The following is a 26042-nucleotide window of genomic DNA, read 5'->3' on the forward strand; positions in this document are numbered from 1 at the left end:
AGCTTTTAAGACCCCAGACGCTATATCTTTTGATAGCCGGGCACCATCAGCTTTCTTCACCACATTTGCTTATTCACCCACTTTGTCATCAGCGGTTGTGTCGGGAAGGTGAGCATCATAGAATGCCAATTTACTAGAAGAAAGTATTCTTGTGTTGAGGGAGTACTTGAGTGGAGGCCCAATCACAAATACTTCTTGAAGTATTTTTGTGTGTATTTTTATACTTGCTTACAAATTTATTATACACAATAAAATATGGGATGAATCATGGTAAAACATTTATCTATTTATTTGCTTAAGAATCTGTGATGGACCTCACGAAGATGGACTTGAAGACATGGTTTATAGGAGCTAAGCTATGAAACTAGTGAGGGGTTGAGGCTCAGAACCACATTGGTTGCTGTTGTGGGGTAGACACTGGGAGGCAAACCCAGAAACAGTTCTAGAAAGAAGTTTAGGCAGAATATTTTCTCTCTGTAAAGTGTTCACAGATTAAAAACCAAACCCATTGCCATTGAGTCGATGCCACTCATAATGGCCCGATAGGACAGAGCAGAGCCGCTCTTTCGAGTTCTGGGGCTGTAAATCTTCACAGGAGCAGGCAGCCTCATCTTTCTCCCTTGTAGAAGCTGGTAAGTTTGAACTGTTGACCCTTGGTATTAGCAGTCCAAATCATAACCAGCCTTTCTAACATGGAAGCAGAAACTCTCATGTTTTTCGCACGGAGCAGCTGACCTTGCAATTAGCAACCTAACTAGTTAGCTAGTATACCACAAGGGCTCATAAACCACTGCTGTCATAAGCCATAGCTCCTTACCCAGGTTCACAGTGGGTGGTAATCTCGAGCAGTGTACATCAGATCTCTCATCAGTGAATGAATGAAGCTATAAAGTAGGGGATATGACTGTGATATTAAAGATTGTAAGCAGATAGATAACTTGGCATTGCAGAATATTATTGCAGATAGCAGCTTCCAGCCAAGAAGCTTGTGAAACTCAAGAAAGGGGGGATGGATGTAGAGTGAATGGGCGTGTTAATTTTCAAAGTAGAAGTCACCAGAACTGGAGTGTGAGACAGGTTTTGTGTGTGTTTTTTTTAAAGCATTTTATTAGGGGCTCATACAACTCACCACAATCCATACATACATCAGTTGTGTAAAGCGCATTTGTACATTCATTGCCCTCATCATTCTCAAAACATTTCCTCTCCAATTAAGCCCCCAGCATTATGTCCTCATTTTCCCCCTCCCTCCCCGCTCCCCCCTCCCTCATGAGCCCTTGATCATTTATAAATTATTATTTTGTCATATCTTGCCTTGTCTGACATCTCCCTTCACCCACTTTTCTGTTGCCTGTCCCCCAGGGAGGAGGTCACATATAGTTCCTTGTAATCGGTTCCCTCTTTCCAACCCAGTCTCCTCTACCCTCCCAGTATCACCACTCACACCACTGGTCCTGTAGGGATCATCCGCCCTGGATTCACTGTATTTCCAGTTCCTTTCTGTACCAGCGTACATCCTCTGGTCTAGCCAGACTTGCAAGGTAGAATTCATATCATGATAGTGGGAGCGGGGAGGAAACATTTAGGAACTAGAGAAAAGTTGTATTTTTCATTGTTACTCCATCACCCCGACTGGCTCGTCTCCCCCTGAGACCCCTCTGCAAGGGGATCTCCATTGGCCTGCTAATGGGCTTTGGGTCTCCACTCCGCACTCCCCCCATCATTCACTATGGTAAGATTTTTTTGTTCTGATGATGCCTTGTACCTGATCCCTTCGACACCTCGTGATCGCATAGGCTGGTGTGCTTCCATGTGGGCTTTGTTGCTTCTGAGCTTGATGGCCGCTTGTTTACCTTCAAGCCTTTAAGACCCCAGAACCTATACTTTTTGATAGCCGGGCACCATCAGCTTTCTTTGCCACATTTGCTTATGCACCCATTTTAAGATGAGATAAGACCCAAAGAAGAAGCAATAACACCAGGCTTAGATGAATTACAGTGTTGAGGAATTAAGAGTGAGTGTGTAGAATGGACAGATTTCAGCATTGACTACTTGGAAAAGAATGTTGGATATTTCCTGATGATCTAAAAAGTAGGTTATAGGACTAGTTAGGTAGTTTGTTTCTTCTTAGATCAGTTTTGATAAATTACATTTTTTTAAAATCTGCCTATTTCATATTTACTGACATAAAGTTATTTACAATTTTTAAAGCCTAATTCTGATTGCATGTTTCATCTGTCATTTCACATCCTCCCCGCCCACCCCACCCCCCCCAAAATTTTTTTTCCCAGAGGCTTTTTTTTTTCATTAATCTTTTTTGGGAGTCTAAGTTACAGTCCATGGACCAAGTCTGGCCTGCTGTCTATTCTGGGTTGTTTTGTTTTTCAAATATTTGTTTTCAGAAAAAGTTTGCTGTCATCTGATTATATAAATTAACTTTTATTGGGATATAGCCATGCCTATTTGTTTTATGTATTATGTCTACTTTCATGTTACATTAGCAGAGTTGAGCAATTGTGACACACTCTGGCTCATGAAACATAAATGTTCCTTTTTTTTTATTTTAACAGAAAAAAACTTGCCAACCCCATAACATTTTGAAGAATTGGCATTTGGCTCAGTTGATATTTTCAGTTATGCAGAGAATATGTGTTTGTATTGTGTGCACTTCTGCTTCCTTACAATTTCCTTTATTGTTTTCTTCCAACTCAGGTGGCTCTTCAGTGTATTAATGTCCAGCCTTTCATAATCATTTAAATGTATAAGTTATCACTACATATTAGCTTAAGTTTATCCCAGAGTTTTGTTATGGGGCTATCTTATTATTTTAAAATTCGAATTATTTCTTTCCATTTATGATTTCTTTCCTGGTTCATATATTATTCAGATGGTTTCATTTCAAGTATGAGAGGAGTTTTCCTAATGATTTTTAAAAATCATTTTATGGGGGCTCATACAACTTTTATCACCATCCATCCATCCATTGTGTCAAGCGCATTTGTACATTTGTTGCCATTATCATTCTCAAAACATTTGTTTTTCCACTTTAGCCCCTGGTATCAGCTTCTCATTTTTTCCCCTCCCTCCCTGCTTTCCCCTCCCTGTTGAACCCTTGATAATTTATAAATTACTATTATCTTGTCATATCTTACACCATCCGACATCTCCCTTCACCCACTTTTCTGTTGTCCATCCCCCAGGGAGGAGGTTATATGTAGATCCCTGTAATCGGTTCCCCCTTTCTACCCCACCTTCCCTCTACCCTCCCAGTATCCCCACTCTCACCACTGGTCTTGAAGGGATCATCCATCTTGGATTCCCTGTGTTTCCAGTTCCTATCTGTAACAGTGTACATCCTCTGGTCTAGCCAGATTCCTAATGATTTTTAACAGAAATATATCCTGGTCAGAGAGCATGGTTTTTTGAGATTTAGTTATGGTTCAGTAAGTGCTCACAAGCAGTATCTTCTGTAGTTGTTGGTGAGGTGTTCTGTACATAATCTTTTTTAGCAAGTTTATTCAAACTTATCTGTGTTCCTTTTTCTGGTCTGCTTGGTCTTTCAGTAACTGTTATCTGTTTCTCTATGATGTAGCAGTCCTAGCTTTTTAAAGGAAGAACCTGTTTTGTTTGTTGTGATAAGAATTTTATTTAATAGTGTAATATGTGAACTCTATTTTTGTAACTACCTGTCACATTTTCCCCCCAACCTTTATCCTCTCTGATAACATGTTTTAGAAATGTCTGTGTGTATACCAATAAAATACCAGTGTTTTGAAGAATCCAACCTTAATTTTCTTTTTGTTTTCTAACTACAATACTTGGTCCATGCACATTTGTTATAATGATTCATAGTTTGTATTTATGGTCACTATTTTATTTTATATTTCTTTCTTTTCCCTACCTTATACCTTAAACTTACCAGCTAAGATTAATTTTCTTCTGCCTGAAGTGCATCAGTTAGAATTTTCCAAGTTGCCTGCTGGTGGCAAATGGTGCTCTTCCCTCGCCATGGGGAGATATTTTTTATTGTTTACTAATTCTTAAATAACATCTAATCTGAGTTTTTAATTCTATATTGTCAGTTGATTTTTCTTAGTACATTGAAATTACATTGACTTTTGGCTTTCATTATGTATGAAGTCAGCGAATATTCTGTTATTTCTCATCCTCTTTTAAAATCTTCTCTTTATCTCTGCCCCATTTTCTTTCTCCTCTTTGAATTCTCCGTTTTTCATGGCCATTTTCACTGTTTTATTCCTTAGTCATATTTTCAATTTGTTTTTCTTTAAATGAAGTTTCTGAGGCTCTAATTCTTCTGTCTGTTGTTTTTGCTGGTTTTCGTTTATGATGGCTTATTTTGCAGAATGTTTTGTGATTTCTGTTTGTGAATTCATAGTTTTTGGAACTTTACCCATGGAAATATTTTTGAAGTTTGGCAAGACAATGTGCATTCTTCTACAGCAGCCGTTCTCAACCTGTAGGTCATGACCCCTTTGAGGAGCGAACGACCCTTTCACAGGGGTTGCCCAATTCATAACAGTAGTAAAATGACAGTTATGAAGTAGCAACAAAAATAACTTTATGTTTTGGGGGGAGGGTCACCACAACAGGAGGAACTGTATTAAAGGATCACGGCAATAGGAAGGTTCAGAACCACTGCTCTAGAGGCTGTTTGCTTGATCTTCTACAATGCATCTGGGACCCCTTATAGTTTAATTTTCAACCCAATTTAGTGTGAATTAGCACTGAAGATTCTTTTGTGAAGGGTTAATTTGGGTATGTGAAAATTTAAGAGACACCCTCTCTTCTCTCCCATTCAGCATCAAGATTCAAGAAGGTAATTTTCTTTGTATTCCCATAGGGTACAGGTGTGCTTATAATTCAGCCTTAGGTTAGGATTTCAACTTTGATAAGGAGGGGCCTTGATCTCCTCTTTGCTCATCTCTGGTGGGCCCAGAGCTGTTCCTCATGTTTTCTTCCCAGAGCTCTCAGCTCTTTTAGACTGAAGATTGATGCACAAGTTCATCTGGGTTAGCCACTGTCATCAGCTTACTGCTTGAAATAGTGTCTTCATTAGTTTGGTCCCTACTCTTGCCAGCTTATTGGTACATCTACGATAATGGACTGGTCCCGGCTCCCCTTTTATCCATTATTTTTAGTGTCCTGCTGGAGATTAGGGGCAGACATGGGACCTAGTCCTCCCTGGTGTTGGAGACAGAAATCCTGATTACCTCCTGAGCTTCCCTATTGCATGGCATTCATACAGTGTTTTTATGCCAACAGTACTTAATCAAAAATCACAATCATTTGATGGTTAATAACTATAATTTTATAACAACCTATAAGGTTTTCTTAGAATCAGTAAACTATTCTTCTTGAGTATGAAGAAATTTTACTAAGCCCAGATTTAAGGCCAGTTATAAATGAAAGAAAGAATCTTATATAGTTTGCAGGAAGATAAGAATGGAATTTTGTTATTTGGGGGCATGAAAAGAAGTGAAGGAAATAAATTAGTAAAGAAAAATATTTTATTTGGTTTTACTTTCAACAAAATTATTTTTTAAAAGCTGACTGGTTGAGAATGATTTCTGGTTTTTGGAGCATTAGTATCCTTTTTTAAAATTTGTTAATGATTAGTTACCAGAGACATGGAACCCAGATAACATTAGCAGAACACACGGTTTTGATGAAGAAGCCTCATGAATCAGCTTATTATAACTTCAGTGAGCTAGGGTTACTGCTCTTGCCTCAATTTTTCTACCAAAGGGCCCCTTAAGATGAACCTTTGTTCATCTGTTGTGGCCTGAATGCAAATACAAGGAATGTGTTAGGGTTTACTTTTTTTTAAATTTCTGATGGGTGATATAATAAAGCATTGTTTTCCACTTATGCTGTTTTCTATGATATGTATAGCTAGTGCCTTCAAAAGTTACCAGTTCAGTCAACTTTCTGATAATTAGACTTATCGTAATTTAGGTGCGTGAGCACATGAAGAAAAGAAGACTCAATGAAAGCAGCTTGATAAAGGTCTTCGAGGTCATTGTAGCTTCTGTCGTGAAAATTCTGCTTTTTCAGGAAATCTTTTTTTTAAGCTTCATTTATCTTAGCTGTAATATCACTGTACCTTTTAAAAGCCCTTATGGGAGAAATTGATATATTGGTGATTTTTTTAGAAGGATAGGATAAGATTAAAACTATATTTTTCTACTTTTCATATTCATCTACAGATTTTAAAATAGTAGGCCTGTGGTTCTTGTTTAACTTCATTGATAGTAGCCAAATAGTTTGCCATAAAACAAATGATTAAAAATATTAGTTGGGGATTTGAAAAGGAGTGCATTAGTTATCTATGCCAAACCACATTCTAGATCTGTTAAATACCGAAATGGAAAATGAAACTATTAAACTAAGAGAACACTGCTGTACAGTAGAATGGGAAAGATGTTTTTACACAGGATATTCAAGGTAAATATGATAAAATAAGAGTAAAAGGCTACTGACAAACTTAGGGAAGGGGCTTGGGTTCTATGTATGATGCAAAGTTAGTGTTCTGAATAAATAAACATTTTAAAGCCTATTAGGAGACAAACAGTGGATTAGAGCATTCAGGCAAATGCCTTGAGCAAGCAAATTTCAAGTCAGAACCAGAAAAAAAAAAACTGGTTTCATCATCCAAGAAATGCAAATTATAATGATACCATTTTTAAATCTGTCAAACTTAAAATTTTTACAAAATTGTGACTAGTATTGGTCATTCTGGGATATGGGATTTTTATATAATTTTCTACTGTTTATTTTTACTTTTTCATAAAAACTCCAGAAATAAAATAAAGCATGTAAATAAGTGAAGCCAAGGTGGGTATTTTGATTAGCTTGGGTTTGAGATATGTAGCTGATGTGCTTTGCTTCTGAAATTGGAAGAGTCAATATGAATAAAGACCATGCAGGTTTTTCAAAAACCAATTTTGTTATATAATGATGTGATATTTTTTTATATTCACGAGTGAAGTGTTTTACATATTGATGAAATAAAATTGTGTGCATTTTTCAAACACTGTCTTTTGGATGTCCAGCTCACGGTGAATGAAGCAGCTGCCCAGCTCTGTGTGAAGGACAATGCCCTGCTGACTAGAAGAGATGAACTCTTTGCCCTGGCTAGACAGATTTCTCGAGAAGTCACCTATAAGTACACTTACAGAACTACTAAGTAAGTGTTTTAACTCCTTGGCAATATTTTTGAATTGCATTATAGAAATTGTGTTTGAAATACCTTCCTTTGATGTGATAGAAGCATTTCTGAAAAAGTAGAAGTATGATTATAATTCTAAACTATAAAACTGCGTGATTTTTTAAAGCATTATTCTTCCAGTGATTTTTGTTGTTGTTTCCTTGAAAAATGGTGGCCTAGCACAGTAGCATTAATCCGATGGTGGTTTCAGACATAACTTTTCTCACATGTGTGCTTTGGGTTTAAGTATTATGAGATATTTTATTCATCAACACTTAAGGATTACTTGTAACCTTCTAGCCACATGGGAGAAAGACGGGGCTTTCTACTCCCTAAAAGAGTTACAGTCTTGGAAACCTACAGGGGCAGTTCTACCCAGTCCTCTAGGGTCGCTGTGTTTGGGTATTGACTCCACAGCAGTGAGTTTGGATTTTGTTGTTGTTTGTTTGCTTTTTTTTTTTTAACATGTGGACTTGTTGAACTTGCTTCCTTTTGCAGGGTGTTTGTAATCTAACTAGATTAACTAGGTACATAAAATGACTGCTGCTGGCAAGTTTTTAAGGGAATGTTGTTATATGCAAGTGGAATTTGAAAAGCCAGTTTGAAATTTAAAGAATAATGTTGCAAAGTAACGGTGGTTTCAAAGTTTGATGTAAACATTTATTCTTCATCTTACCCTCCCATGGGCCCTAGACATTGACATCATTCTTGTTGTGTTCACCAAGTTACAGAGGGAGCACAGTTTCCAGGGGCCATCTCTGTGCGTGCCCCTGCTTCTCTGCGCTCAAAGTTCACTTACGTTAGAGTAGCTATTGGTACTTGTGAGTACTGACAGCCGGCGCTAGTCAAGCACAGCCTCTGGGGATGGAGCCCTGGGATCTGAGCACTCACTGGTATCACAGGTGATTCTTATGAAAACCACTGCTATAGGCATTATTTTCTGTCATCACTATTATTTTCCCTAACCCGTAGCAACTTCTTCTGCCTCACCTTAAAGATCTTTGGGGGGTTGGGGGTGCGGATGGAGGGTGTCTTTAAATTGCTAGTGTGAAAGTTCCATTATCTTTTAATTCCATTTGTCTACAAACACTTTGGAGCCCCTTACAAATTGACAAATTATGTCGACTAGGGTAAGAACATGCAGCAAAAACAATTTTAGCAGTATTTATTAGATTGATTTTTTTGAAGTGGGGAACTGATTAAGTTATTTTTCATGTTCTCCACTACAGTATCCAAAAATCTTTTCTTGGGTCCCTAATTTAAATGATTTTTTATAATTTTTATAAGAATATAATTATGTAGTTTAAGAAGTCAGGTGGCACATAAGACTAATAGTGAAGCATCAGTTGCCCTGCTTTTATTTTGTTTGCTTTTATATTTTGATATATTTGTTTTTATTCTATTACAACATTTCTTGGCACATTTCCATGTTCATATATATACATCATTTTACTGCTGCATGGTATTGTAGGACGACCTTCAAAAATTTTGTGTAAAATTGAATTAAATGATAATGGAATTTTTCCACAAGCTTTTTGAAGCCGCTTTGTATTGTTTGGCTGGACCATGACTCAGCCAGTCCCTATTGATCGGTCAGGAGACCTAGTGCCATAGCGGTTACCCATCAGGCCGCTGACCAAACAGGCAGCAGTGTGAAACCACCAGCTGCTCCGTGGGAGGAAGACGAGGCTTTCTGCTCCTGTGAAGAGTTACAGCCTCCGTGGAAAAGCACAGGGGCAGTTCTGCCCTGACCTATAAGGTTGCTGTGATTTGAATTGAGCTTGGTTTTTTGCTTTTATATTGAGAGGTAGTTGCTGAGACTTGAGCTCTTCCATTCTTCCGTCGTTACAAATAATATGACAATAAACAGCCTTATACATATCCTTTTGGTGATTCGGGGGCACACTTTTGTTTAACATTTCAGAAATCGAGGTGTAACTTAAAATCAATAATTTGTCATTGTTTAATTGGCAGTAGTATTTCTAAGTGGTATATGAAATAATGGCATGTCTTAGAACTGATGGAATATATTGTTCTATATGTGTTGGTCTGTCTGTGGACTAGATTCCCAGCAGAGAGATTTCTGGCTGAAGGGTAAATGCATCTGTATTTAGGTAGATAGAATGTCTTTTAATCTCATGTAACCTTTAGCTTTCAACTTCAGTGATCATTTTGTCATAAATCATTCCTATGGAATCATAAAGATCATGGAGTCCAGCCCTCCTTGATATTTGTTCCTGCTATTCTATTCATGTGATGATAGTGAAACACTCGTTGAATTCTTCTTCCTGGGTGGGGAGTTCTTAGGTTGGAACATACGATATTAATAGTGCCTGCATACTCCTCTAATTCGGAATTGGTAAAAGGACATATTTCCATTGCTTAAGTTCATTATGACGTTTGCATCAGAGTTACATATTTGTTTGCATACAGAGTTACATGGAAGTTAAAGATTTTCATGCCTTTAGAATAAACTTCATTACCTTCTCAAATTTTCTTTTCCTTTCCCCAACCTCTCAGGTCAAAATGTGGAGAAAAAGATGAATTATCCCCTAAGAGAATTAAAATGGAGGTATGACTTTGGTTTTTTTTATGCTAACAATTCTTGTTCCTATTTGAAGATCATTAAAAATTGAATGTAGTCTTAGTTTACACTACCAAAAGATGAAGAAAAGATGGAATGGTTTCATAGCAAGTGAAAAATACGAATTACAGAATCTTACAAACTGTATTGACATCTTGCTACTTTGTAGAAGTTAAAGAATTTGACCTAGGATAGGAAGAAAGTTCTTAGAAGGAAGTGTAATGATAATATCTATATGCAATCATTACATCCAAGGTTGACTTCTAAGGAAATGTTTTGTACAAACTTTATAGACTCTTCACGAGTTAAGTTATACTTTTATATCAAAATATTTTGTCCAGAGAGCACATTTTATATCATTTGTTATCAAATATATCCAGAGCAGCTAAGTTTTAGTTCTGTTTTTATGTTTTCACTATCTGAGGGAAATGACAATAAAGTAGCTGTAAAATACAGAGATTTTCCTGTAACTAAAGCCTCTGTTATAAGATCATGGTTGAGGTTATCCTTCTGATTTTAGATTTGCATTGGTAAAGGGGAGTTAGGACTTTCAGTGGTGTAGAATGTTTTCAGAACTTCTACTTCTTTTTTTTTTTAGAAGTCACCACAGAAACCATTTTTATTGGCACTTTAATTTTGTTGCCCCATTTTTATGTACTTTTATTATAGAATACCTTTAGTCATGCATTCAGGAACATCATTTCAAAACTCCATTAAGAAAAAGATAAACATTTCAGACCACACTGAATATTTCATCAGTGTTCATTAGGAAGTGACCACCAATGATGGACCACACGGGAGCGAAAGCAGAAAGCAGCTTCTCTTAGGTGCGAGGGAAGAGGGAAGTGCACGTGCCGGGCTCAACTGAGAAGAGCCATTTGTTAGCACTGTTTTGATTTAGCACATCTTACCGTCATTACAGAAATGTTTACATCTAGAGCAAATTTGAAGAACTTCTATTTCTTCATTTGATCGAATGTGTTTTCTCAGGACAGGCCCCGACAGAGTAGAAATGTTTTTCTTGGGCAGAGGACAATGGTTGGTGCTGTCTTAGTTATCCCATTATTTACCTTCAAGTACCCTATGCTGAACTAGCATAAACTTTCATCTCAATTTACACTCACAAGGCATCTGTATAACAATAATCTTTGGTTCACATTAAAGCTAGAGTTTCTTTTCTAAAGACATAAATTTCTTTCTTGCTTAAGTCATTTCAGTTGCTTTCCATTCCACCTGGGATAAGAATCTAAACTAAACGACACAATCTGACTCCACCTTAGAGATGTAACTTCATCTGCTGCGACACTTCCCCGTTCTTACTGTGCTGCAGACGTGCTGACCAGCCCTCTGTTCTTGGAACATGCCAGCTCATGTGTGCTGCCACAGTCACTGCCTCTCCTCATGACTTCAGAGTTACCTTTCCCTAAATCTTCATCTGTCGTAAAAGTGAACAGCCGGCCTCTCCCTGACTTCCCTACCCCTCTTTCTAAAGGACCAACCTTTCCTCAAAGTCACACTCAGGCCCATTCTCGTGGGCTTTTTTGGCTTGTTTTCATAGAACTCATTAATATCTGAAATGTTCTATCAGTGTGCCTCATAAACTGTGCCCCCATAGGCAGGTATCTGTTGACCACTTCATGCTTAGTTCATCCATCCATTGGCATGTAGTAACATCTGGATGAAACAGTGAGTGGCTGTGGAGAAGCGTCTTTAACTACTGAACACTTGAGTCTGAAGTACTGGTCCTCAGAACAAAGTATTTTGTCCAGAGAGCACATTTAAAAACTGCCTGGATTCATTACTCAGAATCTCACTGTTGGCACTCGATTTGTGTTTAAGGTGGAGCTCCTAGACAGCATCCAAAGATTTTGTTAAAAGTATCTAAAAGGCCACACTGAAAGATTGTCTAGCTAGCTATAAGATTATTTTGTATTATTATGCCAACAAGATAACCTGTAAGGGAGGACCCCTCTAGATTTAGTATTTGCAGTGATTCAACATCTATGAACATTAAGGCAGGTAAACATAGAAGCTGCCAAGAAGAGGATTTTAAACAATGGTCCAAACCCTTCCCTGTGCTCAGCGAGGGTAGAGTAGTATCTGCTTCTTTCTCTCTCACCGTCTCCACCAAGGCCCTTGTTGAGATCGTGATTTGGGCTATTTTCTTGTTCAAAGCTCACTATTCCTTTTTGCTTAGCTTCTGACATCACTGTTGAACCTTGGAATCTGCAATGAGAACTTCCATGAGCTCTGTGATGAGCTGCACTTTTTTCTGGTTAGGTGGTCGTTATCCCGCCCCTCTCGAGGGCCGTGATCTGAAATGTAAGCAAGCTGTTTGTTGTATCCAGTACAGCGTTCTTTGAGTTTCTTTTTATATTGGGTTACAGCATTCTTTGTGACCCTTGCATTCCCTTAAATATACCCCACTAGAGATCATTGAAGGAGCCCTGGTGGGATAGTGGTTATGCATTTAGCTGCTAATGGCAAGGTCAGTAGTTTGAAACCTCCAGCTGGAGCCTGGGAGAAAGACTGCTTTCTGCTCCATAAAGAGTTAGGCTCTCAGAGCACTACCCAGGCACTTCTACCTGCCCTACCCTATAGGGTCTCTGTGCGTCAGGATCGCCTGATGGCAGTGATAGAGATAATTAAATTGTAGTTATATATATGCCCTGCCATTTGTTCACAAAGGAAGTTTGAACAGTTCTGGATTCTGAGTTAAGATAATTGGTGCTAGCGTCTGGGGTCTTAAAGGCTTGTAGGCAAACAAGCGGTCATCTAGCTAAGAAGCAACAAAGCCACAGAGAAGAAGCACCCAAGCCTTTGTGATCACGAGGTCTTGAAGGGATCAGGTAGCAGACACCAAAGAGCAAAAACCATCATTGTGTGACCACCTTCCCCACATAAACGCTGAAGACGAATGTGTGCATAAGTAAGTGTGGTGAAGAAGGCTGATGGTGCCCGGCTATTGAGACCTATGGCATCTGGGGACTTATTTCTTGAAAGTAAACAAGCGGCCATCTAACCCAGAAGCAACAAAGCCCACATGGAAGCAGCACACTAACGTGTGATCATGAGGGACCGAGGGGACCAGGTTTCAAGCACCAAAGGCGGGGGGTGGGAAATCATATCATGAATGAGGGGAGCACGTGATGGGGACCCAATGCCCATCTGTAGACAACTGGACATCCCTTGCAGAGAGATAGTGTGGAAGAGACAAGTCACTCAGGGTTCAATGTAGCAATAATGAAACTCATAACCTTCCTGTAGTTCTTAAACGCTTCCTTCCCCCAACTACCACGGTCCCAATTCTACCTTGCAAACCTGGTTAGACCAGAGGCACAGCGGTACAGATGGGAACTGGAAACACAGGGAATCCAGGACAGACGAACCCCTCAGGACCAGTGGTGAGAGTGGCGATACCGGGAGGGAAAGGGGCATATAAAGGGAGAACCGATCACCAGGATCTACATATAACCTCCTCCCTGGGGGATGGGCAACAGAAAAGTGGATGAAGGGAGACGCTGGGCAGTGTAAGATAAGATAAAATAATAATTTATAAATTATCAAGGGTTCATGAGGGAGCGGGGAGGGGAAAATGGAAAATGAGCTGATTCCAGGAACCTAAGCGGAATGCGAGTTTTGAGAATGATGAGGGCAATGAATGTATAAGTGTGCTTTACACAATTGATGTATGTGTGGATTGTGATAAGAGTTGTATGAGGCCCAATAAAATGATTTTAAAAAAACTATAATCGGTGCTTCCTTTCCAGTGATTAACAATTTTAATCCTTTCTAAGTAAGACAAGTGATTAATCACCCCCAATTTTCTTAAATACTTTTATAGACAGACGTTAAACTCCTGATTTTATTTCCCAGAAGTAAATAGGCACTTGGGTTTTGACTTTAAAGTAGTAGTTTGCTTTTTTGTTGATGTCACATTTTAAAATTTTTATTGTTTTGGGACTTGTGTATTGCAGATCAGCAGTATCTCTTTAAAGTGTGTGTTTTACAGGTGTGTGTACCCACTATATAGAAAGTTTAATGCTCTGCAAAATGGACAGTAATTGGCATCGGTCATTGTCCAGGTTATGTGTGACAGTGAACTTAGTCACATTAGAAATACTGGAGCTATTAATTTGATTCTGGATTTGGTTAGCTATTTCATTTAATCCGAAGTATTGGTGGTAAAGGGTTGCTACTCCCTTAAAAATACTTTTTGCTTGTATAATAATTCTTAGTGTAGTAGTATACTAGTAGTATTCAGTAGTGTTGTTGAGCTTTATTTTCTGTGATGGTCCTCTGTGGAATCTGAAATACGCCTTTATACCTATAATTAAGTACTGTTAATACTAATGCATGCCACATCCTACTTTAATAATAGTAGTAATTGGTGTAGACTCAGGAAGTATTACAGCTTTTTGTCTACCTACTATGTGACCACAGGGGAAAGGGAGAATTTGAATTTCTGCCTTGAGACAAGACGGGAGTAGGCTCCATTGGGGGAAAGGTATGATGGGAGCTAGGTTTTTTAAAAACGGCAGGGTTTTTAAAGGTAAGGCTACCAGGTTGGAGGTGGCTTCATAAAGATGGGCACAGGCAGAATGGTTAGAAACCATTAAGTCTTTATAGATGAACATAAGCCAGTTTGTCAGAACACATTTGAGTGACACAGAACCAAAATACCAAATGTGCCCAGAGAGCTGGGAATTCTTTAAGTCTATATCTTATTTTTTTTAAAGTCTTATAAGGCTCTTAGCATCCTAATTATTAAGAGAAAACACTGTTCTGGCACGGTATTTTGAATGACATTAATTTATTAAATAAATTGTATATATTTTTTAAAAAGAAAACTGTAAAAACCAGTTTAAAATTAGCTCATTATAAAGTATCAAAAATTTAATGAGACCGTTTTTTCCTTTTTCTCCCCCACTCCAGCTAAATCCTTGACAGAAAACAAGCATACATGGGAAATTGCTGATTTTTCTTCCATCTTAGAAGAGTAAATTTTACAGTAATCAAAAAGAAATGTTAATGCTCAAAAGATAAACAGAAAAACATCAAAATAATTAGACATGAAAGAAAAAAATTCTTGCATTAGAATATACGAATAAAACAAGTGCTTTGTTCAAACTCAGCACTATGTTTTCTCCTTGCTGAAGGCTATGTTTTACTGATCTTTATGCGAAGGGTTTGGTGGAATGAAGTTTAAAAGTACATGTCTAATTCTTTTTCTCCCTAGAAGGCTCTTATTAGTAATTTGTTCCCCCTTGAAGATAGTTGCTTGAAGCAATGTGGGGTCTGGGGTTATTGTCAGTGTACTCATTTTATAGCAGTACTTAAGATCATGTATTATCCCTAAGCATTGCTCCTCACAGGGCATGAGACATTCAGAAATAGGCTTTGGACCTCATTTCTTTCATTCCTAGGACATACAAGACAGACACAGAGAAATAGAGCCTGCTGGCCTGGGGAGGCCTTAGAGGAACCCACTATTTGGAATGCAACATTGAGAGAGAGCACCTTCTCAACCCCATGTTAGTCAGTGATGTTTAGGGTAACCCTCAACCTGCCCAGGCTAGAGGAAACCTTGCCCACCTGAGGAACCATATACCCCCACCACTCCCTGTATGAATCTACTTACAACTAAAATTAAAATATATATTTTTAATTTTCTCTCTGCCATTCTGAAAATCAGATAGCCCTGGTGGTGTAGTGGTTACTTGTTGGGCTGTGATCCGAATGGTCTGCAGTTTGAAACCACCAGCATCTCCGAGGCAGAAAGTCTAGACTTCCTACTCCCCTAAACAGTCAGTCTCAGGAACCCACAGGGTCACCAATAGTCAGCAATGACTCAATAGCAGTGAGTTTGGTATGGGTTTGTTTGGGGGATTTTTTTTTTAACAGAGACCCTAAAACTAGCTCTGGGCAATTGAAAAAATAATACCTACTTTTTGTTGAATCAGTCATGCCACTCCTAGGCATATGCACTGCATTAGCACAAACTTTCTCATCTACCCTTGGATGGAGACTCGTTTGATCTCCATTGTACAATCACAGAAAGAGAGAACCAGAAAGACTCAGTAACTTGCTCAGGTCACCACATTGCTGGCCAGTGGCATAGCCAGGCCTTCAAATCTAGCTTTAAGTCCTGAACTGTACCTAAGGTTTACCACCCTGCATAGTGTTAATGAGCACTCACAAAGCACCTTAGGAAAAAAAACACTTGGGATTTTACCTTCATCCTATTCTGCGCCTGGCAAACTGTGAAGCATACATTATGCACAGTGCATTTTAAAGAAGAGGGAAACAGTAGTGCTTGCTATTTTCTAATCAAGGAAACTTACCCAGTCAACCAAACGTAGAAATTTCAAGTAGAGCAATTAATATAAATTACAAAATAGTTAAATATGAGGGATTGCCATTTGCTATACTGTTGTTTAGAATGACTAAAAGCAATATATTAGGAAAATATGCAAACGTGAATCAAGCCTGCATATGGCAGAAAGGATTTAAGATGGCTCGGCGGCCAGTTAAAGGAGAAGAAAAACCAAGAGCCACAGTCCCTGGCACTTGTCTCCCCCACAGTTTTTTTTAATTTAAAAACATTAGTTAAAAGATTCCGTTGATATCCTTTCTTTTTCATTAAGAATACATCCTGTTCCATGAAGAAAATCCTGTCCTTTTTTCCAGTGTTACAAGTAACATCAAAGAAGGGAGGACAGATGCTGAACAGTGAGTGACAGTGCACAACCAGCCACCACTCAAAGTATTGGCGATGGTGGCTGATTAAATGGACTATTACTGGTCCTAACTCATCTGTAAGTTTTCTTCATTTACCAAAAGAGCTGGAGACTAGGCAGAAAGATGGGATGTGACAGTGTTCTTGATCCTGTGTGGGCTGGGAGTGCAAAGCAATCAGAGATAACTGGATGAAAGAAATGAAGTTTTTTAATAGAGACCAAAAAGTCAGAACTGTGGCTTAAAGAAGAAAGACTTTGAGGAAACATCTGCTAGTAGTTCCAGCAGGGTGGGGGCAGGGGAGTGAGGAAGGGGAGGAGGGCCAGGAAAGGGTCAGAATATCCTCCTACACTATCACTAAGGTTGTTGAAAAAAAGCCTGGTCTAATTTGATGTCGACTTCCCCCTGGATCAGAAAAACAGAACCAATACAATCTGCTATTCATACAGAAAGTGTGCGTAGAAGAAAGGAGAAAGCACATGTGGGACTGAGCATCTGCTTGTAGAAGTCATTTTAGAGACAGCTAAGCAGTGGCTTTAAAGCTACTTGCTGGTGCTTAGCGGGCAGGAGGAAGACGAGTGGGGGTGGAGACCAATGCCATGAGAGAGATTAGGTCACAAACAGCATCCCACCCAATGTCTTTAATTTCCTCAGCGCTCAGACCCAGTGTCTCACCAGCAAGGGGACATTGTGATGAATGGTAGCAGCCAAGAATATGACAGGAAGATAAATTGCCCAGAGCATTGTACAGCTGGTGCCTGGGAAAAAAGCTTGAGAGATACAAAATCCAAACCCCGTGCCAAGCATAATGCGAGAAGAGACCAGTTCTTGGGAATATTTTTACTTTTATTTCTAAGTCAAATATTTTCAGTACCTTTCAACTACTTTATTTGTTGCAAAGTAATGACTACTCAGGGCAGAGTTTTCCATCCAGGGATAACTGATGGCTGGGAGACAGTCAGAGTGAGGCACATGCCCTGTTGTGGTCTTGCAAAGGAGAGCACCGATTACTTGAATGTTGTTACTTAGTCCTTACTGCATGCTTTTCTTTCTTTTTAGTAATATAGAGTCATGTTAATTTCCCATATATTTTCACATGTAGGATTTAAGTCCACCCCCCTTCCAGCTTGATATGGTTCTCATCCAGGAATTCCTCCATGCAACCATATATTTATGTAGAACTCTGCATTTTTAATATTTATCATTTGCAGTACTTAGTGATTCGCACAACTTCTATTGAATAGATAGATAAAACAGATGGTGCAATCTCTGTTGAAAAATTTGAACACTGAAATAATGAAGTTAGCTTTCTGGATTAAGATTGGTTCATGGACAAGATAACTCTAGATAGTTCACACCTCCTCTTCTTGCTAGGTTCTTATAAAAGGGTATGGAGATTAGAATCTTGTGGCTTTCTGACCTGGGCCCACTCCTCTCCAGTATCCTAGCCTGCAGGTCTGCCCATGAGCTAACGGGTCTAATTGTGGATCCACAACCAGAACACCAAACTCAGCTTTAGGAGCTCCACAGAGACCTCATCAGCAGGTTAGACTCAGCGTGTCCCCAGCTGGATTTGTCCTGCTCCCTCTCCCAACCCTCTTTGTCCGAGTTTTCCGAGTGAATGTGACCACTAAATCTGTGGTTGTCTAAGTCCTATTTCGGGGCTTCATTTGTTTTTCTCCGGCGTCATCTGATACTGTCTGGGGCTAGGCCACCATTCTCTCTTCAACACAGCGTTCTATGTAACTGTCTCACTGCCAGCCTTGCACTCCTTAGTTAATTCTCCCCATCTTCTCATTCAGATCCGGCTGCTGAGATGCGGGCCTGATTAAGACCTCTAGTAGTTTCCCTTGGCATTTAAGACAAAGTCTAAATTTCAGCATGGTTTCCAAGATCCCACAGGATTCAGGTCCTATATAACTTTCCAACTGCTTCTCTCCTCACTGTCTTTCTCTTTTAATGACATAAATATTTTCCAGTCTCTGTGTATCAAGCTTCCTTTTGCCTTCAGGCTTTCTTCACGCTGGTTTCTTTTCTCAGAGAATCCTGGTGCTTCGAGTGTCCGCCTAGGCATAACCCCTCTGGGAAGCCTGCTCTCTGCGTCGCTGCCTCCCACTCTGCCTCAGTCTGTCTCTCCCTTCACCTATCGATACTCTTATTTGTCAAAAGGGCAGGAGCCAGGTTTCACCTTGTTTGACATTTTTTCCTCAGAACTGAGCATAGTGGATGGAACTGCTTTGCAAGCAATACAGATTTGGTGAATGAATAAGCGAATGTTTCTAGATTTCTACTTTTCTCTTCACTAGAACAATCCCCCAACAATATGACCAGCAGTCTCTTGCTAGTTTCAATGTTGATTTAGTTTCTCCTTAGTCTAAGATGTCTACATTACATAAATAGCCCTAAAATTTATTTCTGTCCTTTCCTTAGAGGTATATTTAGTAAGTTGCTTATAACAAGCTACCACTTTTCATTTGATTAAATCTGATGGCTTTTAGGAGTGAACTTGACAAAAACCAGTAACAAACATTAATTTCTATATACCAAGTATTATGCTAACTATTTTGCATGAGTTTTTCACTTCCTTAAAATAACACTATGTTTGAGTAGTATCTTTATACCCATTTTATAGATAAGGAAACCGAGGCCCAGAGACATGAAATAGTTTATCCAGTATCACAGCAAATAAGTGGTAGAATTGAATTTTGATCTCGGTGCAAATCATAAAGTGAAGACCACCGGTCAGTGCATGGAAAACATAGTTATAACATAAATAAATGCTCGAATGTGGGAGATTCTAAAACCTTGTGAAAAGATTCTGTTTTAATACCTTAACTCCACACATTTTCTGTTTACGGTTTTGAGTTTTATAAAGGTGGTAGCTCTAGAATTTTCTAGATTGAGCATATGCTTTGAAGCCAGTGTCTATAGCTATAAAACGAGAGAATGTACAGTTGTTTGTGGTGGGGATTATATGAGATACTATAAAAAAATAACAAGTTGTTTCCACTTTGCGGTTATTGTAAATAGTGCTGCAATGAGCAGCCTGTTTGAGTCTGCTCTCAAGTCTGTTGGGTAATGTGCATAGAATGTGATCTTTGGATAATCTGGTAGTTTGGCTTTGAGTTTTTGAGAACCAGCACCTTCTTTTCCACAGTGGCCGTACCATTTTGCATTCCCACCGCCAGTGGATGTTGCTGGCTTCTGTTGAGTAGTTTCTGACGCACAGTGTCCCTGACCCTGTGTAAAACAACGAAGCACCACCTCGTCCTGCACCGTCCTCACCGTCGCTACCACGTTTGAAGTTACTCTGTCAAGCCATGTTGGTGGAGGTCTTCCGATTTTTTGCTGACCCTTTACTGACATCAAGCATGATGTCTTTCTCTCGGGACTGGTCCCCCCTGAGAACATGTATAGATATGAGAGACAGTCTGGTAAGAATAATCCTGACTTCTGAGGATCGTTCTGGCTGTATTTCTCCCAAGACAGATTTGTTGATTCTTCTAGCAGTCCACTGTGTGTGGATATTTTTGGTATCTTAACCATCCTAGTATGAGTGAAGGTGTCGTCAGAGTTGTGAGTCGCACCTCTTTGATGGCTAATGACACTGAGGCTCTTTGCATCTCTTTGGTGGCTATTTGAGTGTTCTGTTTGGTGATGTCTTTTCAGCTCTTTTGCTTATTTTATAATTGGGTTATTTGTATTTTTGTTAAGTTGTCATGGTTTTATATATATATTTGATCGATTAGATTCTTATTGGATATATGGTTTTCAAAGATCCTCTTCTAGCTTGTCTTGACTTTCCATTTCATTTGGTAAACTCTTGATGAACCAAATTTTAAATTTTTTATGAGATTTATTTCTTTGTCTTTTGCTGTTTGTGTTCTTGTTATTACTATATTAGATGTTAAAAGTTGGAACTGACATTGTTTCCCCTAAGAACGTTAGGGTTTTAGGTAAGTGGATTTAAAAAATGTGGTACATACAATGGAATGCACTCAACCAGTAGAAATGAAGTCATGATACGTGCTATAATATGAATGGAGCTTAAAGACATTTTGCTGACTTATATAAGCCAACCACAAAGAACAAATAGTGAATAATTTCACTTATATTATGGGGGTGGGAAAAAGTAAGTGGATATAAACTGAAGTTTATTAATGGTTACTAGGGGGAAATGTGGAATTAATGGTGATGGGAAAACTACATTGTGCAGTTATCATTAGTCAGCATTTTGCTCAGAGATGTTCATATAAGAATCCTGTGACCAAAACGGGGCACTGCAGAGCAAATTTTCAAATTCTCATGAACTCCACACTCTGAAAGCATCAGGCTGGATGAATTCCTAAAACTCTTTCCCTGAGGTAAATATTAAGCATTAACTCATAAATATCCCCTGAAGTTTAAAGCAATCAGTTGATAGCTCTGCTTAACTAGGGGGAAAAAATCTCCCTTGATCCTTATGCTCTTTTAAGAATCTCTACATGGGCTCAGAGTGGCAACAGCAACTGAAAAGATTGGATGGAGCCCGGAGAGGCAGTGAGCTTGTGACAGTGGGGCAGGAGCAGCCCGGAAGGGTCGGTGAGAATGCAGTCAGTGTCACCGAGGCATACGTTCAGAAACTCCCATGGGTTTGTTTTGCTGTACTCAGCTAAGCAAAATGTAGGGGGAAATAGTACGAAGTCAGGAACTTGTCATTCCAGTCATCTGAAAAAGGACAGCCGCTTGTCCTGATGTCTTTGTTCTGAGATGTCTACTGGCATGCCTCATTGAACTGTAGACCATGTATGCAGGAGAACTTAATAAAGAGAAGGTTGGAATTTGTAGGTGGAAATAAATTCTTGGGGAAAATGGACTCTAAGAAAAAAATAAATTTTTCATTAAGATTTGAACTACATATGTATTTATGTGAAGTATATTCTCGTTCAGCTAATGATTATATTTATTATGTCCCGCCACACCACGGATCTTTGGTCATGTAAGGGCTTGGGTAACTTTTTAAAAATTTTGACCCACCATAAAGTTACGAAGAGTGTTTCATGATGTTGTGTTTATTTGCTCTTGGCTCTATTTATATTACTATTGCTAAATTAAGCAGAACATTATTATTGCAGAAATGAATTTATCAGATGAGAATTTGAAAATATTGTGGCTACAGCCGAGAAATAATTTTTGAAAGATAGGAAGACTTTTGAGCCTTTTCTTTTAAAGCTAATTACAGTGAAATGCTGTGTTCCTACTCCATCTATTTTGTGCTGTGACAGTGTGAGAACTTTGGGTTTTAATGACTCATCCTGTTATGAGTATATAGCTTATCAAGGGAGAGGAGTGCATGTTTTGGAGGTTAATGACTTAATTTCTGTGAGGAGTGTTTGTATCTTTCAAGTAAAGAGTCACACTCTCAGAAGCTCAGCATGGGCAGTTAGCTGTACCCTGTCTTGTAGGGTCACTGAGTCAGCATTGACTTGATGGCAGTGAGTTGGTTTATGGATCATGATGTGTCAAAATTATAAAGTTTATCTAGAGCTGCGGTTCGCAACCTGTGGATCACAATCCCTTTGGGGGTTGAATGACCCTTTCCCAAGGGTCGCACGATTCATAACAGTAGCAAAATGACACTTATGAAGTAGCAATGAAAATAATTTTATGATTGGGAGGGTCACCACAAGAGGAACTGTATTAAAGGGTGGTGACATTAGGAAGGTTGAAAACCACTGATCTAGAGGAATAAACAAGCAAAAATAACCCCAAACAACCATACTTGAGAAAAATAGTGGGATTAGCACTACTCTGTACTGAAAATTAAAACAAATAACTGAAGTTTGAGTCTTGTCCAGAGATAGAGTGATGGTAAATAGACCCTATGTAATACGAGAATTTAAAATGTATTGATTACTTATTTAGCAATTACTGTATCTACAGACTCTAGTGCGTCGGGTTATTATCCTTACAGTAGGGTCCTCTACTACAGTGCTTCTCAATCTTCCTAATGCCACAACCCTTTAATGCTGTTCCTCGTGTGGTGGTGACCCCTAACCATAAAATTATTTCGTTGCTACTCCATCCCTGTAATTTTGCTACTGTTATGAATTGCATGATCCTTGTGAAAGGGTTGTTCGACCCCCCCAAAGGGGTCGTGACCCACAGGTTGAGAAACGCTGCTCTAATAGCTCAGCTCTTATCCTAGCATTTTGATGAGGAAACAAGTTTAGAAAGGAGAGATCACTTATCAAAGACATATTCTTCCAAAATATAAGCTAGAGTTATTGGGTAGCACTTTGGGGGAAATTAGTTTGGATGTTTATTCATATTACATATCCCAAAATAAATTCCAGATGGATTTGAAATTTAGGAAACAAAAATAAACAACAGAGTAAAGGTTTAGAAAAACTAGGGAATTGATTTTCAGAATTAAATTTCTAAATTAGATACTTAGCAAATCTGTAAAACAGAATGCCTTTCTTTGTAGTAATCAAAGAAGTCACAAAATGGACTGTAAACATGCCTGACTACAGTATGTACCATTTCCATCTGTTGGTGAGTGTGTGGCACCGTGGTGACTTGCATGATGCTGTGGTACTGAAAGCTATGCCACCAGTATTTCAGATACCGGCAGGGTCATGCATGGCAGACAGGTTACCTCAAGGCATCTAGACTAAGATAGACTTGGTGGTTTACTTTAGAAAACTCTCCAGCGAAAAGCCTGTAAATCACAATAGGATTCCATCTGATACAGGGTTGGAATTTGAGCCCGCCAGGCTGAAAGTCACTCAGAAAACGCAGTGGACTTGCCATACCAGCCATCAAAGAAACGGTGTGGGACTTGGCAACGTGCGGTTCTGTTGTACATGGGGTCGTCAAGGATTGAAGCTAACGTGGCAGCAACTAACAAAAACAGACATTTAAAAAATTTAAATAACAAAAGTAGAGATAAAGTGGCAAACAGTAAGAAAATAATAATACCCAGGGCTGGCAAGTAGGGAACACTTATTATGTGATAAACTAGTAAAACCCGTTGTATTGCGTATCGAGACATAAAAATGTTTATTTCTCTGTAGTAATTCTGCTTAAGGGAATCTGTTGAGTTAAACAGCATGTGCTATAGAAAATGTTATTTATGAAACTATTTTGTATTTTGTTTTTAAATGATGAAATGTTAGGAAAGGAATATAAATGTTCATTTTAAGACTCAAACTCAAAACCAACTTAATGCCAGCGAGTTGATTCTGACTCTGATCTATAGGACCAAGTAGAAGGCTTTGAATCATTAAAGAAGCCGAAAACCTCACCTTTGTCCCTCAGAGGAGCTGGTGGATTTAAATTGCTGACCCTGTGGTTAATAGCCCAATGCTTAACCTATTAAGCCAGTAGGGATCTTAATGTAAGGATAGTGGTTAAATATTCTAATCACTAGCTGAAATATTACATAACCATTATTATCAAAGATCATGAAGTCTACTTACGAAAAAATTAATTTTTACTCTGCTTTTTCCCACACATCTGTACTGAGGTTATGACTGTAGAAAATAAGGTACTTGTACCATAAAATGTCAATATGCAGTATTATACATGAAAGTATTAATTGATGTTTAGAATAGTGGGATTATGAAGGTTTTCCTAATTTTCAGAGTTATAGCCAATATGGTTATTGCAGTTATTTAAAATTTTTAAATAAAAATGACTTATGTTTTGACCCTTAGGATGGTTTTGAATTCCACGATCCTGTGGAGGTATTCATCCAGCAGGCAAAAGCTAAGGAAGAACTGGCAGCTCTTAGTTCACAGGTAACATGACCCACTAGTTTTTTGTTTCTTTTTTTTCTCTCTTGATAGCAGCTTTAGGTTAAAAAAATAAGTGGCTGATTCAACTAGCTTGAATTTTAAGTATCTGAGAACTGAATTTGTATTTTCTGGTTTTTAAAATGTCATCTGACCCACAGCTGTATCAACAAAACAGCAGTAACATCTTGGTGTGATTTGATGTGTGAACAGAACCCGATAGTGCTGCTTTGTTGTTCTCTGTAGTTTTGTAGGAAGCAAAACATGCTCTCTGTGTAAGAAAACTCAAACAATTCTGTATCTGGAAAGCAGACATTGATTGTGGCAGCACTACAATGCTAAGATGAAACAGAATAGGTTTTCGATCAGTATTAATAGTCAACCTTGGAAGTTTTGTTATAACAATTCAATTCATATATGAGGGGGTACCACCACAAAAATGGAATTGTTTTCCCTTCCAAAGCTTTGTATTTAAAGTTTTTATGAAACCGCTTTCTTGCCTTTAAAGTATTCTCAATTACACTTAGTACATTTGTCAAATTAGTGATTCCATTCTTGGAAACATTTTTCAAACTCATCTGTGTGGATGGCTGACAGCACCTCCCTCGTTTTTTTCTTTACCTCTCTATGTCATTAAATTGCTGTTGTTTCATGTCCCTCTGCATTTGTGGAAACAAAGTCACATGGAACGAGGTCAGGTGAGTAAGGGGCATGAGGCAAGAGAGGCATGCTGGTTTTTTTGCCAAAAACTGGCACACTGAGATGGCTGTGTGAGCAGGTGCATTGTTATGGTGGCAAAATCAGCCCTGTCTGCCACAAATCAGGCCTTTTTTTTGCTTGCACGCTGTTAGGCAATCTTTTCAGGACCTCTAAATAGAAAGCTTGATTAACAGTCTGACCTGGTAGAACAAATTCCAAATGCACTACCTTGCTCACGTCAAAAAAACACACAAATGAACATCATCTTGATCTTTGATTTCACGTGATAAGCTATTTTGGGGTGACTTGACAATGGTGTCATTCCATTGGCTTGATTGATATTTGGTTTTGGGGTGGTGAGAATGGCACCATGTCTCATCATCAGTAATGACCTTGGGACAAAGTGTGGTCCCTTCAGAGCTGTTCTTTCAAAGCTCAGAATGTTTCCCATGGACACGCTTTTTTCCTGGTCAGTCAGAATCTGAGGCACACATTTCACAGCGACCCTTCTCATTCCCAATCTTCTGTGAGAATTTGCTGAGCGGAACTCCAAGGTGGTTAAGATCACTTCTCCTTCTCTTCAGTGGTCCACTGTCATTGGTCTTTGCACACAAGTGCACGGATTCTGTCAATATTTTCATCCATTTGGGAAGTTGACAGGCATCCAGAATGAGGTTTGTCATCAATTGACATTTCACCTTGTTAGAAACAAGAAGACCACTGGTACACTTGAGTTTTCCCATGACGCTGTCCTTTTAAGCTGTGTTCAACATCACAACAGTTTCTGCAGCATTTTTCCTGAGCAGGAAACAAAATTTCACAGCTACATGCTGTTCTCTTAAATCAGCCATCACAAAAAACGAGGTTCGAGCGAAACTGCTTTTACGAAAAAATTCACTGTGACCAGAGAGAACCTTCCCAGGTGACACCACTGGGTGCACTAACTCAGAACGAGTTGCTTGATGTTCGCTTAGCAGAAAAAATGTGTACTATGACAGCTCTTCCCAGTGGCACT

General features: G+C 38.8%; 1 protein-coding gene across 2 annotated transcripts in view; it reads left to right on the forward strand.

The window, feature by feature from the left end:
* The window catches only part of NAB1 (NGFI-A binding protein 1), a 45686-nt gene that overhangs the window by 7274 nt on the left and 12370 nt on the right, over positions 1-26042 (forward strand). For both annotated transcript variants that reach the window (XM_004701496.2, XM_004701497.2), the window contains exons 2-4: positions 7074-7207; positions 9749-9800; positions 24251-24334. In XM_004701496.2, the coding sequence (XP_004701553.1) occupies positions 7074-7207; positions 9749-9800; positions 24251-24334 (270 nt within the window). The remainder of the gene's footprint in view (positions 1-7073; positions 7208-9748; positions 9801-24250; positions 24335-26042) is intronic.

Source organism: Echinops telfairi, unplaced genomic scaffold, assembly GCF_000313985.2.
Source record: "Echinops telfairi isolate 266 unplaced genomic scaffold, ASM31398v2 ScPeMD7_3;HRSCAF=10, whole genome shotgun sequence".
Classification (NCBI taxonomy): domain Eukaryota; kingdom Metazoa; phylum Chordata; class Mammalia; order Afrosoricida; family Tenrecidae; genus Echinops; species Echinops telfairi.